Source organism: Nothoprocta perdicaria, unplaced genomic scaffold (assembly GCF_003342845.1).
Source record: "Nothoprocta perdicaria isolate Ctin4 unplaced genomic scaffold, notPer1 scaffold_11, whole genome shotgun sequence".
Lineage (NCBI taxonomy): Eukaryota > Metazoa > Chordata > Aves > Tinamiformes > Tinamidae > Nothoprocta > Nothoprocta perdicaria.
The window spans coordinates 3,740,406-3,756,201 of NW_020454205.1; the positions used below are offsets into that span (position 1 = coordinate 3,740,406).

At 41.6% G+C, this 15,796-nt stretch overlaps 2 protein-coding genes and 1 non-coding gene across 3 annotated transcripts; 1 reads left to right on the top strand and 2 right to left on the bottom strand.

The window, feature by feature from the left end:
• Positions 1-656: 656 nt before the first annotated feature.
• Positions 657-3,766, bottom strand: EEF1B2 (eukaryotic translation elongation factor 1 beta 2). The gene is made up of 6 exons (XM_026049212.1): positions 3,592-3,766; positions 3,342-3,464; positions 1,987-2,110; positions 1,640-1,706; positions 956-1,081; positions 657-851 (listed from the first exon to the last, which is right to left on the bottom strand). The coding sequence occupies exons 1-6, from the start codon at positions 3,669-3,671 to the stop codon at positions 697-699; spliced, it is 675 nt and encodes a 224-aa protein (XP_025904997.1). The 5' UTR covers positions 3,672-3,766; the 3' UTR covers positions 657-696.
• LOC112956446 lies at positions 1,782-1,858 on the bottom strand. The gene has a single exon (XR_003251056.1). It is a non-coding gene; the product is annotated as a small nucleolar RNA SNORD51 (small nucleolar RNA).
• Positions 3,767-4,437: 671 nt separating the features above from the next.
• Positions 4,438-15,562, top strand: NDUFS1 (NADH:ubiquinone oxidoreductase core subunit S1). The gene is made up of 18 exons (XM_026048822.1): positions 4,438-4,586; positions 4,722-4,813; positions 6,218-6,325; positions 6,540-6,616; positions 6,730-6,811; positions 6,936-7,066; positions 7,760-7,945; positions 8,257-8,391; positions 8,757-8,871; positions 9,705-9,850; positions 10,306-10,434; positions 11,440-11,569; positions 12,076-12,236; positions 12,735-12,889; positions 13,411-13,586; positions 14,302-14,436; positions 14,633-14,705; positions 14,969-15,562. The coding sequence occupies exons 1-18, from the start codon at positions 4,526-4,528 to the stop codon at positions 15,058-15,060; spliced, it is 2,184 nt and encodes a 727-aa protein (XP_025904607.1). The 5' UTR covers positions 4,438-4,525; the 3' UTR covers positions 15,061-15,562.
• The last annotated feature ends 234 nt before the right edge of the window (positions 15,563-15,796 follow it).

The following is a 15,796-nucleotide window of genomic DNA, read 5'->3' on the forward strand; positions in this document are numbered from 1 at the left end:
GTAGGACAAGTCTGCTCTAGGGACAGGCAGTGTTTCCTTGTGCTTTGAGGTAAGAGATGCACCAAAACCTTGAAAGAGGAGCAGTTACTACAAAAGCTCTATTGAAGTTCAGCACAGGAAGATTTAATTAACCACCCTCCCACCATCACAACTTGTTGGGGTGAGGAAGCCCTGAGAAAGGTCCACTTACCACTCCCACAGCAACCTTATGGGCTGCAACTTCACATCTTACCTGGACTTTTTCTGTAAGCACACTACAGCCCTCCCTACTACCTTTAACTTGGCTTTCTTCATATTCAGTGAAGGTAACAAAAAATGTAGTTTTCAACAGGTGACACAGTAAACATTTGATCACCATCCGTAAACAAAAGTATTAACTCCTATATAGCAACTACAAGTTACCTGTACTTGCCCTGTGCTTCCTCCTTTAAAACCACTCCTCTTTCCAAAGTGTAAAAAAATATCCTAAAAATGACACTTCCATGGAGCAAAGGGCATTTCAGCTTTTAAAAGCTGTATGAGTGGTTTCTTTGATCACACCTTTGGTACTACAGTGGATAAGTTACTGAAAAATTCTCAAAACTCACTTTTCATCTTTGTAGCCCAAGTTTGACATTAAGAGGTCCACCTAATTGTGCATTAGCCAGAGACGTAGCTCTATTTTTGCCATTACATTTATTCCAGATATAGCAAGATTTAAATTTTATTGAAAGCAGCTACATCCATTGATTGTACATAATCTTCAAAAGCTGTTATTCTTTCTTCCAGCATATCTGTTCCAACTTTGTCATCTTCAACAACGCACTGAATCTGAAGCTTTTTGATACCATAGCCAACTGGTACTAGCTTGGCTGAAAAAAAGAAAGAAAAACACCTCAGTTTGTGAAGTCTCTTTAACAGTGTACAGATTGCCACATACATCCCCGTCCCTGCTTTGATATTTTCTCCTACTTACATGATCCCCAGACCAAGCCATCTACTTGAATGCTTCGAACACACTCCTCTAATTTGGCCATGTCTGTCTCATCATCCCAAGGCTTCACATCAAGCAAGATTGATGATTTTGCAACAACAGCTGGTTCTAGAGGAAAATGGAAGAAAAGCACTGTAAGCTGTCAAGAATTAAAAAATCAACTCATAGAAATATATTTACACTTTTAAGGCATTATTTAAATACTCATGTTCCTAGAAACTGTTCATGAGAACATATTTCAAGAAGCTGACACTGTTAGTTACACAGAAAGTCCTCCCCAGAACAGGTATCTGGAGAGTTCAGTACTAGGTAACATTTTATCTTCCACAGACGGAATCCTGCAACTGCTACAGTTCCACAGAGCAGTTCCAGACCAGTAGCTGTGGAGTCTCGGCTTTCATCCTGAACTTGTGACCAGCCTTCTTGCAAGCAAAAGGTAGAAACTCTACCACAGATGCATTTTATACCAGCTTTACATGTGTTTTGCTTTAAAAAAATCTCAGAATCATCTCTTCATAGGCAAGGCTTGGCCTCTTGGTGTAAAAAATTGAAGCTAATTACTTCTGCCAATTTCAGTCAAGTAAAGTTTTATGTATTACAGGTAACAAGTCTGTTCTCTAGCCATCCTGTTCAAACATAAAGCAACAAAGTTCTTAGCAGACATACTTTTGGACTTCTTAGACTCATACTGGGCCAGGCGCTCTTCCCTCAGTTTCTTTGCTTCCTCACTTTCCTGAAAGAGAAAGCCAAAGTCAAAGGAAAGCACCAAACACCCACCTCTTCAAAGCACTATAAAATTGACTGGCATCTGGTCAGGCAAAAACAAATCATCACAACTGTCAGCCGAAAGATGGTGATTTTTTGTTTTATTCATCATGTAACCAGTCAAAGACAATATTGCATTGTGATATATTCCTTCCTATCCAGTCTTTAACTTTCCCAAGTTTTATTTCAAAAATTAGAACACAAAAAACACATCTGTGAAGAAACAAGACCCTCCCAGGCATCAGTACCTCCTCATCATCAGATCCAAACAGATCAATGTCATCATCATCTTTGCTGTCTGTGGCTGCCCCTGTTGTGTCTTCAACATCAGCAGGACCATATTTCCCCAGGGCCTTCTTTACACCTGGCAAGCTAAAAAACAGCAGATATTAGGGACATGCTCAAATCATCTCAGATACTGACAATTTCTCAATGAACTTACAGTAAACAAATCACAAAGGTGATTTTTCTGTAAAAAAAACCCTCCCCATTCTGCCACTTGAAAAGATAAGTTCCTTAACAAACACCACTCCACACTCCTAACACCATCCTCAGAGAATTACAAGTCCTATATGCAAAGGCTACTACTCCTCAATGCAGAGATGATCCTGCCTAACACCACCATGCTACACAAGTGTGAGGAAAGGACCTTTCTCAGTAGAATTGCTCATCTGTAAAATAGACTGTGTAGGCAGAGTTACCAGCTTCTCAGTCACATCTTTTGACAAATATTTATGTCTGAAATGCTCTTCCCCTCTAACTTACTCTAGCTCTACTGTGACCATGAACTGCTGTTACAAGAATAATAAAACTAGCTTTGGTTTATAGCAACTTGTAGTATTTTCCAGAGTGGAATTTGTGAAAAAAACTTTAAAATCTCAGTCCCATTTAGGATACAAGAGTTCCAGCATCAGACAAGTGACTAAGCCACTCAATTTTACAAGAGTTCCCTCCAAAACAGGACTGAGGCATGTAGAGGAGGCAGTGCAGCAATACTGACACTACCTAGGCTGTACCTTTTTAGAGAGGCCTGCAGTCTCCATGGATGTCAAAACAGCACTTTTCATGAACACTAAAACCACTAAAAAAGAAAAAAGATAACATTTGCTTTCAGACTTTCCTCTCTTTGAAGGTGTTTCTGCATTTTAAGTCATTGATTTTCATTTTGCCTTCAGACTAAAAGCTTAAATGAACCACTTTCTTTACCCACCGAAACACTTTATGGCCATTTTTGAAGTCTGCTCTAACAGTCCCTGGCCCATTTTGGTGTTGCCTTTATGCGGGTGATTTCCAGCTCTCAGCAAAGCTACCCACATAAAAAGGCAGCAGCAAAACTCAGCTGTTTTCAGTAGCTCGCGCACCAGTCCTAGCAGCTGAACAGAGTCAGAAACAACTTCTCTAAAAACCAAGCAAGGAGAAGTGAAGGCAGCAACCACACAAGTGGAGCAAGCCCTGCTCGCTCACACGCCTGTTCCTAGTCTAACATTAAACACTCTCAGGTGCCAGCTGTGCAACTACCAGGAAAGTTTCATTTAAGTTGGAAAAAGAAACACAACGTTTCAGACCCGACCAAGCCCACACCCGTGCTCGCCTCCAGCCGTACCTGGCCTTCTGCTTCTCGTAGGACTTGATGTGGTTGTACCAGCGGAGCGCGTGGCACAGGTCTGCGGGCGGGGGGGCGGCGAGGGCCTCGAACACGGCGATGTCGGCCTGCGAGGGCACGTACCTGCGGAGAGGGCCCGAGTTACCGCGGCCGCCGTGGAAAGTGCGAGAAGCCGCGTGGCGCCTCAGGCCTCAGCGGCCGCTCGCCCCTACCACATGGGCCCACTCCGCTCCCTACCGCCGCCGCTCACCCCTCGATGTAGCTCCTATCTGCCAGGAAGTCGTTGAGCACCTGCAGACCAGCAGCGGACTTGAGGTCCCCGAACCCCATGGCGGCAGCAGAGCGATGTGTGCACACTAACACTCTCCGCTGCGGAAAAAGGCTCAGGCTTCCGCGCGCCGCCTTTATATAGCGCCACGGTATTCCTCCGCACACAGTGCGCACGCGCGCGCAATGTGTCCATCCGCAAGGGGGAGGCACGAAATAGTTCCCGGGGATTTTTAAGCCGCCCCGCACATGCCATGGGAGCTACATGGTTTTAGAAGTGTAGAGGAAGGTTGGGACAGTAGAGGAGGCTTTAGTGCTGGAAATGTAAATAGTTTTAGATGCATTAGTTCGGTAACTATTTCAACGTGGCCTATTCCCACCTAATGAGTTCCGGGCATCATCGGAAACTGCCGAAGATGGCCGAGGCCGGCGGCGGGAAGAGGCGGAAGTTGCCGAGGGTGGCGCGGCGGAAACTGCCGAGCTGCTCCGCTGGCCCTTCGCCGCTTGGCGGAAACACCCGAAGCCACCCGCTCCCACGGGCCGCTCGCTCCGCCGGCTCCGGAGATTGCCGAAGAGGGCGGCGGAAAGAGCCGAGCGCGCCGCCATAGAGGCTGCGGTGGGTGAAGCCCCCCAGGCCCGCGCGCGCAGGTAACGGCGGCCGCCGCGCGCGGAGGCGGGAGGGCCGCGGCCCCCCTGCGCGGCGCGGGAGGCGGCACCGGCACCGCTGCCCTCGCGGGGCCCCGCGGGCCGCAGCGGCGCCTCCAAGGTGACCCCGTGCGAGGGCCCGGCAGCGGCCGCAAACCGTTGAGCGGCGCGGCGCTCGTCGGTTGCGCGACCGTTGGGAAGTTCTCCGCGTTGCGCGCGTCTGCGGCGCCGCAACCGCGTCTCCGCCTCGTCTCCCGCCAGGCGTCGGCACCATGCTGCGGCTGCCCGCCGTGCGCAGGGCCCTGGCCCTCGGCCCGCGCTCGCCGGTGTGCGGTAAGAAGGCGGCCGCGCAGCAGCGCGGCTCCGGGCCGCTCGCGTGCCCTCCGGGGCGCCACAGGCCTCGGTGGCGGGCAGCTCTCTGCGTGGAGCCGTCGCTGAAAGGCGTCTTGCTGTTCTTCCGCGTCGCAGGGCGCACAGCGGCCACCGCGGCCAGCGGCCAGATAGAGGTGTTTGTGGATGGCAGTCCCGTGCTGGTGAACCCGGGAACCACCGTGCTGCAGGTGAGCGGCAGGGCAGGGCGCTGCCTTCACCTCCTGTCTCTCCTCTTGCTTTGCAGCCTACTGTGTCGCCTGCTGTGTGAAGACCAAAAGTTTTGCATTTTCTTGCAAGCCTGTGGAGGTGCCTTCACTGTCTGTAAAGTAGTTCTATGTGGCAGAATTATTTAGGGAGCTCGTTGCTTAAGAGCACACAATCCAATCTGCAAAAACTTCTGCAATGCCGTAAGACTTGCATAAATCCTGTTTGCAGTTCTAGCTGCTCAAGATCACCATGTCCTTTCTGAGTTCTGCTCAACCTGTGAGAACTGTAACAGCTGTCTGTTTTGTCTTGACATAAGCTAAGCTGGTAGCCTTGTTAATTCTTGCATCTTATTTATTGGAATGGTGTTTCAGGCAAGCAGAGGATGTTCCCCAAGTTATTTGTGGTTGTGGCTCAGGATGATGCTCCTGCAGTGGTTTTGTCTCTGTGTGGGGAGTGATGGGACCAGGAGGTTTTCCTGGCCCACAATCATCATTACAGCTTTTCAGACCAAATATTAAGTCACTCTTTTTCTAGTCTACCCTTTTTCTCAGCAGCCATTAACTGAAGGGGGAGGAAGGAAGGACCCTTTTTTTCTCATGATTTCTACAAAAATTTACATGTGTAAGCAACAAGTAAATAAATTTAAAAAAGCATTTAAGAAATACAATATACTAGACTCCTAGAGAGTCCTGATGGCTAAACAAATCAGTAACTTTCTATAGAAAAAGCCAAGATTATATTTCAAAAGGAGTATATATTATAGATAGTAACGTTCTAATTAATTAGATCCTGGTGGCTCCCTCAATCCAAGTGTGTGTTGCTGATTTCTGAGTGATGGCACATGCTTGTGTTTTGAAATTAGTAGTATTGTGGCAGCTTTTGTTCTCTAGCATAATACTGTATCTTCTCTGTGACATGGGGATTTACTATAAGAAAGTGCCCCCTTTATCTGTTCTGTAGAGATCTGTTGTCCTCCTGTCTCTTCTCCTGATACAGTGTAGAAGAGTTTCAGAGGCTTTGAGGTAGTAGTGAATCTGAAGAATAGCTGTGCTCCAGTATTCAAAAAGTCCAGTGTGCTCCTAAGGATGATCAGTGTTGTTAAATCATCTGAAAATATGCATGTTGTTGTTCCCTAAGCATTTTAAAGGATGCCTTTTTTTTCACCAATGAAAATAATTCTCTCTCCTTGGAGGAAGGAAAGAATAAAAGAGAAGGCAATTTCAATTTTCCCAATAAAGTATGCATTGTGGAAGAGACATTGTATTTGCAATTCATAATCTTACATGTCTTTGATCACAACTTCTGCATCATCCCTGAATTCTATTTGCAAGGGGGAGCTGAAGAATCTAACTCCAATTTAATTTTCCTTTGTTTCTTCTTTATAGGCCTGTGAAAAGGCTGGAATTCAGATACCCCGTTTTTGTTACCATGATCGTCTTTCTGTTGCTGGAAACTGTAGGATGTGCCTAGTGGAAATAGAGAAAGCTCCCAAGGTATTGCACGAATATTATAGGAATTAGGATTTTCTGCTGCGTGTAGAGCTTAGTTGAAGTCTTGTAAAAAATAATTGGACCAATGCCTTCTTATTCCTGCAAAGTGTTAGTAAGAGATACTTCTGTAAGGATTTGGCAGGGGGGAATGGATTGTTCTTATTGAAAAGAGATATGTTATATTCATATGTATATTTTCTTGTTATGATTATTATAGCCAGTGGCTGCTTGTGCCATGCCGGTTATGAAGGGTTGGAATATACTGACAAATTCTGAGAAATCTAGGAAAGCAAGGTACTCTATTTTTGTGTTTATTATTTTTAAGCTTCTTACAGCTGCTTGGTTGTACCTGTCTACTTGTTAAAGGGCAAAAAGTTGCTATTAACTGTAATTCTTGAACCCCCCAGGGAGGGTGTGATGGAATTCTTGCTGGCAAATCACCCACTGGACTGTCCTATCTGTGACCAGGGTGGAGAATGCGACCTACAGGTACAGCATCCAATTAAATTATGTAGGTTTATGTAGTAAGTTGCCTAAGATCTTGCTTGTCTTAGGCAAAGCTGTGCTTTCAAGCAACCTGGATATATATGTATTTTTTTGTTGTCTATTCTAGGATCAGTCAATGATGTTTGGCAGTGATAGGAGTAGATTTAGAGAGGGAAAACGTGCGGTTGAGGACAAGAACATTGGCCCATTAGTCAAAACAATCATGACTCGGTGTATACAGTGCACTCGATGTATCAGGTAATGTCCTTTATTTTTCATTGCAGAGGGTATCAAACGGGAATGTTTATAGCATTTTGTTACTCATTCCATGTGAAAGAAATACCACTGGGGCAGTAAACATTTCTTTGACTTATACGTAGTTTTATTTCTGGTAGGTACCAAGAGCTAGCTGTCATATAGGAAAGAGATGGCCCCAGAACACGGAAGTGAAGTCAGAATTTTCCAAGACCAGAACTAGACCCATTTTTTTTAATTGACAGAATATGTTTTAAACCATCAAATGACTTCAGTGATATTGCCAAAATTTATTTATTCTTTGCAGACTCTTGTAGTCATCTTTATGTTCTTACGTAGTCCTGAGATTCTGCACCAGCTAAATGGGAAAGAATACAATGCATCTCCCTAGTTCTAGAAAGACATTTTTAGTTATAGATAATTCTGGACTCCTATTCTGAAATTCATTGACCCAGTGAACTGGTCTTTATCGATTTTAATAATTAGGAAAACTTTTGCAGTCTCACTTTAATGAAATTCTGCAAATGGGTATTTCTGTTCACGATGGGATGTGCCAACGTTCGTAAATCGCCCTCTTGTAGGTGTATGAACTGATGCCAGTATTTTACTGTAAGAAAATGAGATAAGAGTTGAAAAACATGCTGTATTGCTCTTGCACACATCATATTTGTTTTTCATTCTCTTTGCATCTACCAGGTTTGCTAGTGAAATTGCAGGGGTAGATGACTTGGGAACAACTGGAAGAGGAAATGATATGCAAGTTGGTACTTATGTCGAAAAAATGTTCATGTCTGAATTATCAGGAAATATTATTGACATCTGTCCAGTTGGGGCTCTTACCTCCAAGCCGTATGCCTTTACTGCACGTCCGTGGGAGACAAGGTATTTGCCTCAGCTCATATCAAGGGTGTAATTTTTTCTTGCATGTGCAAGATGATATCGAGTTTTCTTTTTCTTCTGCATTTTGTTATATACCCTTCTATAGATCGAATCTAATTCAAATTCTGTTACTGAAGTAAAGTTTGTCTGAAGGAAGTCAAATTCAGCAACACAGTAATTGGCAAAGGTATTTTAAATGTTTTGTAAACCAAGTGCTTTGTATATCTAAACCTTTTATTGCTTGTTATACAGTCTAATGCTTGTGTACTTGCACACAGAAGCTTGTAAATGATGCATTTCTTTCTCCCAAACAGGAAGGTAGAATCCATTGATGTTCTTGATGCAGTTGGCAGCAACATTGTGGTGAGCACAAGGACTGGAGAAGTGATGAGAATTTTGCCAAGGCTGCACGAGGATATCAACGAGGAATGGATATCTGACAAAACAAGGTGCGTGTGGGTTGTTCCCATGCCAGTGTGTTTTCTGTTTGTGCACATGCTCATGTTGGATAAACTCCACAGTATCTGAAGCGTTGACAGTATTAGTGACCTTTTGGATTCTACTATTAAGAAATGGTGAAGAGTAGTTAGTAAAATATACTTTTAATACTAAAATTGTAGTTAAACATTTGCTAATATCTTTTTATAGATTTTTTTATTACAGGAACTGTTATGCTTTTGTTTAGTTTTGAGAGGAAAAGTTAGGCTTTCAGTGGAAATGTTTGTCACGATTCTTTAATCTTGCAAACTGTTAGAAAAGCCCCATTTTATGAAGTATTTGCTATACACAATTAATTTTGTTAATGTTCATTCAGGTTTGCCTATGATGGTCTGAAGCGGCAGAGGCTTACGCAGCCAATGGTCAAAAATGAGAAAGGGCTGTTGGTTTATGCCTCATGGGAGGATGTATTAACTCGTGTTGCTGGTGTGGTAAGAATAATTTTCAATATATGTAGCATAAAATTAACTTGTAAAGCTGGGCTTAGTATTATAATAATACAAAAGGAGCTATGGAAAAGCTTTTTTCCTCCTTTAGGATTACAGGGAAGAATTTGACTTGTAGTCTGTTGTTTCCCTTTAATTCTCCTATCTTTTGAATGCAAAATGTGAATTTCCTAGTTCATGGATTATCCTAATTGAAGAACTTTGTTTTATGATGACTTCAAGAATATGTAGGCAATGAATAAATGGAGCAATGGGAGAAAAAAATGTTTTTATTTCAATAGGAAACCGAGCTGCTTTTTCCAACATTCAAAAGGTAGCCACTTTTTTCAATTAATTGGAAGACTTTAAATTTATTTAGACTCTCCTATCACAGAGTCATCAGCTTTCTGGGTTTTGATTAAAAATTTCCTACGAGGAGGTAGAATTGAGTAACTGTAATTGAATTTTCCTTAAAGATATTCATGTTCTTTTTTATCCTGTGGTATACAGGGTAGCAGGGTTTGTTAGAAAAGCTATTACTATTTCCTCAAACATTACATACAAACTCAGGTAGCAAACTGAACTTGGATTATGAAAGTTTTTCTGGCTGCGCAATAACTTCACTGAAAGGAAAACATTAACTGGTCTTCCCATCTTTCCCACACCAAATAAAAATTGGGCACATTTGAGCAAAAACGTAAGTGGGAAAGACTTGGATACACTAAAAGTTGGGCTTTGCCAATTCTGCTTATGCTGCAGCTGCTGCCTTGCAGAAATGAGATACTGCTGGTCAGATTGGTTAGGTCTTTTGCTGGTGTTGATGTTTTTTCTCTTTATAGCTGCAGGCAGTCGAAGGCAAAGATATAGCAGCAATTGCAGGAGGACTGGTAGATGCAGAAGCACTGATAGCCTTGAAGGACTTGCTGAACAGACTAAATTCTGATATGCTCTGCACTGAAGAGATATTCCCTACTGCTGGTGCTGGGTGAGAATTATCTGTAATAAACATTTAATAAGTTATTAATAAACTATGAAACATCTTAAAGGATTCTGAAATCAAGGATAATAACTATGGGTTTCATTAGAATTACTGTAGTCATTCATAGGGAATATTTGATTGTGAGCAGAGTTGTGAAAACTACTGGACAATACAATCATCTTGTAAACTGTGGTAATAGCAGATGTCTGTGAAGGCTTTTAGAATATATGTAAATGGAAGAAGTACACTGTAATTTCTTTAATATTTGTTGTCATTGATACTCATGAAAGGTGAGGGGAGGGTGTCTCACGCTTTATTTTGATTAGTAATTTGGGCAGGGAAATCTTTCCCTCCTGTTTTTCTTCCAGGAAAGGAAAAGATATTTTGGATGCCTAGAAACTTTACTTCACGTTTTCATACTTTCCCTTTACTGAATTTTAAACTTCTTCCCTCCTTTATAGCACAGATTTGCGCTCTAACTATCTGCTTAACACCAAGATTGCTGGAGTGGAGGAGGCTGATGTCCTGCTTCTAGTTGGCACCAATCCACGTTTTGAGGCACCACTTTTTAATGCTAGAATTCGAAAGAGGTTTGTATCCTTGGTGAATAGGCATGAAAATGCATCCGTGCTTGTTACAGTGCTTCAGGCAAAGCCGCAGGCAGTGAGAGCATTGTCATGCAAACAAGGCTCCCTAGATTTTTCTTCACCTTTTAATAAAGGAGTGGTGATATATGTATAGACAGGGAGACTTCCCTGAAGTGTGTAGTTAGGTTTTGCTTGCTCCTGCTGTGACATTTTACATAAATTCCTGCACTCAGTCATTTAGTCCTCTGAAATTACAAAGACTCCTCAGATTTTCCGGTCTTCAAGTTTTCTAAAGAATGTTCTTTAGAGAATAATACTACTCATCAGGTTGTACAGAGCTGTTTTTCATATTGGCCTGGTAACAATACTGACTTAACAGTAATTCAAATCACCAACCTTGCCTACTTACTATTCTGGAACCTTTACAAATAATCTTTAGAAAAAACTTAAAATTAAGCAAGCAAATAGCATTTTGAACTTGAGAGGTATGTGTCTTTTACGTCTGCGCAATGAGAAGCAGTAAAAAATGCAGAGTTCCTAACCAGGTAGTTTTCCTTCTATTAAAGAAATAAGTGATTTCCTACAAATGACTTTAAATTCAGCTTGAAATAACCAAGTTAGATCAAGTAAAGGAATAGACTTAATAGTAGCTATTGTCCTTTTTGTTCTCTGCTTAACTCTGGAAAAAAGGTATTTTAACAGTTGTAGTACCTCATCTAGTGCATTTTTTTTTCCTTCCATTGAAGGAGAGAGGAAGGAGGGGATTGAGTTAGGAAGTTCTCATGTCAGATAGCTGGTAGCATCAGAATATACACGGAGAACTTTTCTGGAAAGAAAAAAAAATTGCTCAGCAGTCAAAATGATACTAAATTATCTGTTACCAAAATAGAAGCTGTCACTTAAACTGCTTTGAAAGAAATTGCATCCTATTTCTAGTTATTGCTAAAACTGTTAGTGGTTTTAGTTGGCTATAACTCTGCATTTTTTTAATGTGAACTGTGTTTTCAGCTGGCTTCACAATGACTTGCAAGTGGCCCTAGTTGGTTCAGCTGTGGATTTGACCTACACGTATAATCATCTGGGAGATTCACCACAGATACTCCAAGACATTGCTTCTGGAAAACATGCATTTTCCAAGGTACAGCCAATTTAAGAATGTGGCTACTAGAGTTCAGATGCATTAAATAATAATCTGCATTACCCACAGAGATTGATTTGGTGACAAGAACCTTGTTGTTTAAGGAGACTATTTGCTTTTAATCAACTGCAGAGATGAGGCAGTGATTAGCGTGCACCACTTGTTGTGTGTGAATACTTTAATGTGTTGATTTGCTGTTCAGTGTTGTGTGTTAATTAATAGATTCATGCATGCAATACTGTCTATTTTGTAAAACTGAAAATGTGACATGGGCCGTTCCAGCCACTTTCTGTGTCTAGTAACCAAGAGTAGAGCGTGTGCTGACAGGCAGATTCTGTGGCAGTATCTCAGCTTTATCTGTAAATGAAATGATAACATTTTGGCACTGTAGCTTTGCTTGGAAATCTTATGTAGGAAGTACAGAATTTATTATATTTATTATATCAGATGCACCAAGAATTATCTTCAGAGCCTTAGAGTTCACTTCTTGATTCTCCCTTGCACAGGTCCTCGACCAGGCCAAAAAGCCAATGGTGGTGGTAGGTAGCACAGCCCTTCAGCGCAGCGATGGAGCTGCAATCCATGCTGCAGTTTCCAGCATTGCACAGAATGCCAGGACCAAGAGTGGTGTTGGTTCTGACTGGAAAGTCATGAACATCCTTCACAGGTAGGTTGTAAAGCTCTTTAGAGAGCCCTTTCCCTGCCGCTCCCCCCTACTCCCGCATTCACTTATGCTGGGCCTACATGTTACCATAAAGTACTTGTATGGGTTTGTACGCATTGCAAGAGATTTATCAAATTAGAATTTATAGAGAACAAAACGTAAAGAAACAGGAAACTTTTTTAATGGATTTCTTGACATGACAGACCTCTTAGGTGCTGTGTTAGGGATAACTTTCAATGTAGAATTAACAAATCTACATTTTGTTGCTCTCATTAAGAGCTGGAGGAGAGTCCCAATGAAGCCTTCAAATGGCATCAGTCTGTCAGATGTAAAACACATTTTATGAAATGCTCTGCCAAAGTTCCCAACTGTCCTTATGCTTCACTATTTTTCCTACCTAACCATTGGAGCTCCTGTGCATCTAGTCAAAAAAGAAGTTAGGCCTGTTCTAATGGGAAAGAATTCTGAAACAAACTGCAGTTAATATGTTTGCTCCTACAGGGTTGCAAGCCAGGTCGCTGCTTTGGATCTGGGTTTCAAACCAGGAGTGGAAGCAATCAGGAAAAATCCACCCAAAGTCTTGTTTCTCTTGGGAGCAGATTCTGGTTGTATAACGCGTCAAGATTTGCCAAAGGATTGTTTTATCATCTATCAAGGTAATTAGTGGATGTAATTTAAGGAAACTATTAAAAGCTGGAGAGCAAGCCTATATTCTAACAAATATATATGACCTTTGATAAATTCAAGTCTTTATGTTCTGCCAAGAAAAAAAAATTCTGAAATATAACTGGGATACTAATGAACCGTTTCCTAGGTGAAAATGCAAATTGTTAATAGTAAGGGAATGTAAATCAGTTGAGATTGCTGCAGCAGAGCCTCAGATCTGGCAAACAGAACTGCATTGTTTCTCAGCTATTCTATCATGCCAAAATATGGCTTAATTCATCAAGTATTGTTTCAAGAGTCCCCCCGCAAATGCTCTCAGGCGAATGTCTATAGAGGTAGAACTACTGCTGCTTCTAGCCAGTTTGCCACAGAATAACCAGCAAGAAGGACTTCAGAGCAGTCTGCCTAAAGCTTAGAAACTTGTAGTTCTGTATTGCTAGTAGGCATACTCATAGCTTGATGTACTGATGGCTTACAAGGTTGTGAATGTTTTCCTCCTTCCTTCCATTAGGACATCATGGGGACGTGGGAGCTCCCATGGCTGATGTTATTCTCCCAGGCGCAGCATATACGGAGAAGACAGCCACATATGTGAACACTGAGGGGAGGGCCCAGCAGACCAGAGCAGCTGTAACACCTCCTGGGATGGCAAGGGAAGACTGGAGGATTATTAGAGCCATCTCGGAGGTGCGGTTCTCAATTGTCTCCAGCAAATGCATTCTGAGTGGTTGAGTTCCTTTTATGTTGAAAAATCTTTCCGATAAGAGGTGCATTTTCAGGGAAATGCATGCCTAAGTTGTTAGGGAGTGATGTTTTGTACTGAGTCCTTTCTTAATTCTGTGGAGTAAATGGTATTGTTTTCTTTTTGAAAGTACCACTGATGTAGCTGCCGTATGCTACTAGAATGCACAGAGTGGAGTGTTCTCTGCAAATTTTGCCTGTCTTTGTAGAGTACTTGATATTCTCCCAAATGCTGAGAGAGTATACTTTCTTTTTGGAAAGAAAACTGAACTCTGAGAATAGTATCTCATATTATCAGAGGTCAAAAACGTGCCTACCAGTCACTAGGAACAAGATGTATTGCTGGTTGTGTCAAGCTTATCATAATGTTTGATGAGCTAGTGAAAGAACAAGTGAGATTGCCTATATGTAAGGAGAAAAATACTTCTCTCCCCCAATCTCTGTGAATAGGGCAGTGCAACTCTAACACGAGGAAGCCTTAACTGTAGCCATCAAACTCAGAGGAGTGCTAGAACTTTGCTTTAGCTTGTACCCTTGTAACTGCTTAACGAGTGTAGCTTTCTAGTTTTAATTTAGTTGTTATGGATTGACAGGTAATTTATTATGCTGTGTATTACATTTCTAGACTTGATGGCATTTCCTTTTTGTGAAATTATTTTAGCTGGCTGGTGTGACCTTGCCTTATGAAAACCTTGATCAAATACGGAAGCGTTTAGAAGAAGTATCTCCTAATCTGGTCCGATACGATGATGTGGAGGAGGCCAACTACTTCAGCCAAGCAAATGAACTGGCTAAGGTAAGTAAAGTACATAGTTATCGTTTAGCACTACTGCATAGCTTGATGCTTTTTGTAAGGAATGGACTTGCTGCATATATAGTACTGTAAGTGTACCTTGGATTGCAGTGAATGCACATTTCACTACAGAAATGCTTTGGCAACAAGATCTTAGCACAAAGCTGACTTCTTAACTTTATTCCTTCTCTTGCCACAGTTAGTGAAGCAACAGATTCTTGCTGATCCTCTTGTTCCACCCCAGCTCACAATTAAAGACTTTTATATGACAGGTACGTAGTAAAACCAGCCATGCATTTCAGATGGCTTTAGAGTATAATTCTAGACACTTAAAGCTTTCCACCAAAATGTGTAAGAGCTGACTCATAAAATTTCCCAAGAAATGATTTGGAATTGGCATGTGGCATAGACTGCTGGACTGTATTTTAAAAAAGTCCCATTTTAAATCTCCTGCATACTGTATTTGGTTTATATATCAAAAGCAAACAGTTAACATGCTGACAAGTGTTTGGTTTTTATTTTGTTTTCTTTACAGATTCAATCAGTAGAGCATCCCAGACAATGGCCAAGTGTGTGAAAGCTGTTGTTGAAGGTGCACAAGCAGTAGAAGAGCCATCCATCTGCTAGATACTAATGCAACTACTACCAACTCCATCCAAGTACTTGTTGCAGTTATCTACTGTGACTACTATATATTTTTTCTTTCAGAAACCATTTGCTTGGCAGTGGTATTCTTCATTCACATTTTCATCAGTTCATGTAGTCCCATAATACAGGACTGTTGTGTCTGCAGAGCACATGCAGCATGAAACCTACTGTATGTAGAGGCAGAGTACATGACTGTATACAAATAAATTATAATTCTAAACAAATATGGCAAAAAATGGAGCTCTGTTCTACAGTGTTTAGGTATTTTAATTTGAAGCACTGGTGAGGATGTGAAGATGTTATTGTTACAATGTTTCTTCAGAGCAAATTATCCTTTTGAGTCAGACATCCCTGGTTTATTTAGGAGTTCAGGCCTACCACTGCTGTACATATTTTTGTTTCTCTGTTTAGTTGCAGTAGGTAAACTGTTCATGGGGGAAATTTTTTTTCATGAAGAACAAGAAGTTTTTGCAGAACTCCTTAATATTAATCTGCTCTTAAAACTTGGCGAAAAGGCAAAACTTTTAGCAGCTTTACCTAAGCAAGTTTAAATGCAGAAAAGATTTTGGAATAGATTTTCTTTGCAATGGCCGTTTATTACAGAGTAGAGGTGAGAGCTGTAGAAGTATTTTTGGTCTTTTAAAATGCCTTCAGAGCAGCGATTTCTGTCATTTTAGTTAATGCCAGTTTAGAACAGGGTGGTTTCCCACTCAAG

Bases quoted from the DNA above. Each gene is read 5' to 3' on its own strand.
- EEF1B2 (XM_026049212.1), bottom strand. From the start codon at position 3,671: ATGGGGTTCGGGGACCTCAAGTCCGCTGCTGGTCTGCAGGTGCTCAAC. The intron at 3,465-3,591 runs GTGAGCGGCGGC...CCCTCTCCGCAG, and splicing joins GATAGGAGCTACATCGAGGG to GTACGTGCCCTCGCAGGCCG. The intron at 1,082-1,639 runs GTATGTCTGCTA...ATTTTCCTCTAG, and splicing joins TGAGTCTAAGAAGTCCAAAA to AACCAGCTGTTGTTGCAAAA.
- NDUFS1 (XM_026048822.1), top strand. From the start codon at position 4,526: ATGCTGCGGCTGCCCGCCGTGCGCAGGGCCCTGGCCCTCGGCCCGCGC. The intron at 7,067-7,759 runs GTAATGTCCTTT...TGCATCTACCAG, and splicing joins CAGTGCACTCGATGTATCAG to GTTTGCTAGTGAAATTGCAG. The intron at 14,437-14,632 runs GTAAGTAAAGTA...CTCTTGCCACAG, and splicing joins AAGCAAATGAACTGGCTAAG to TTAGTGAAGCAACAGATTCT.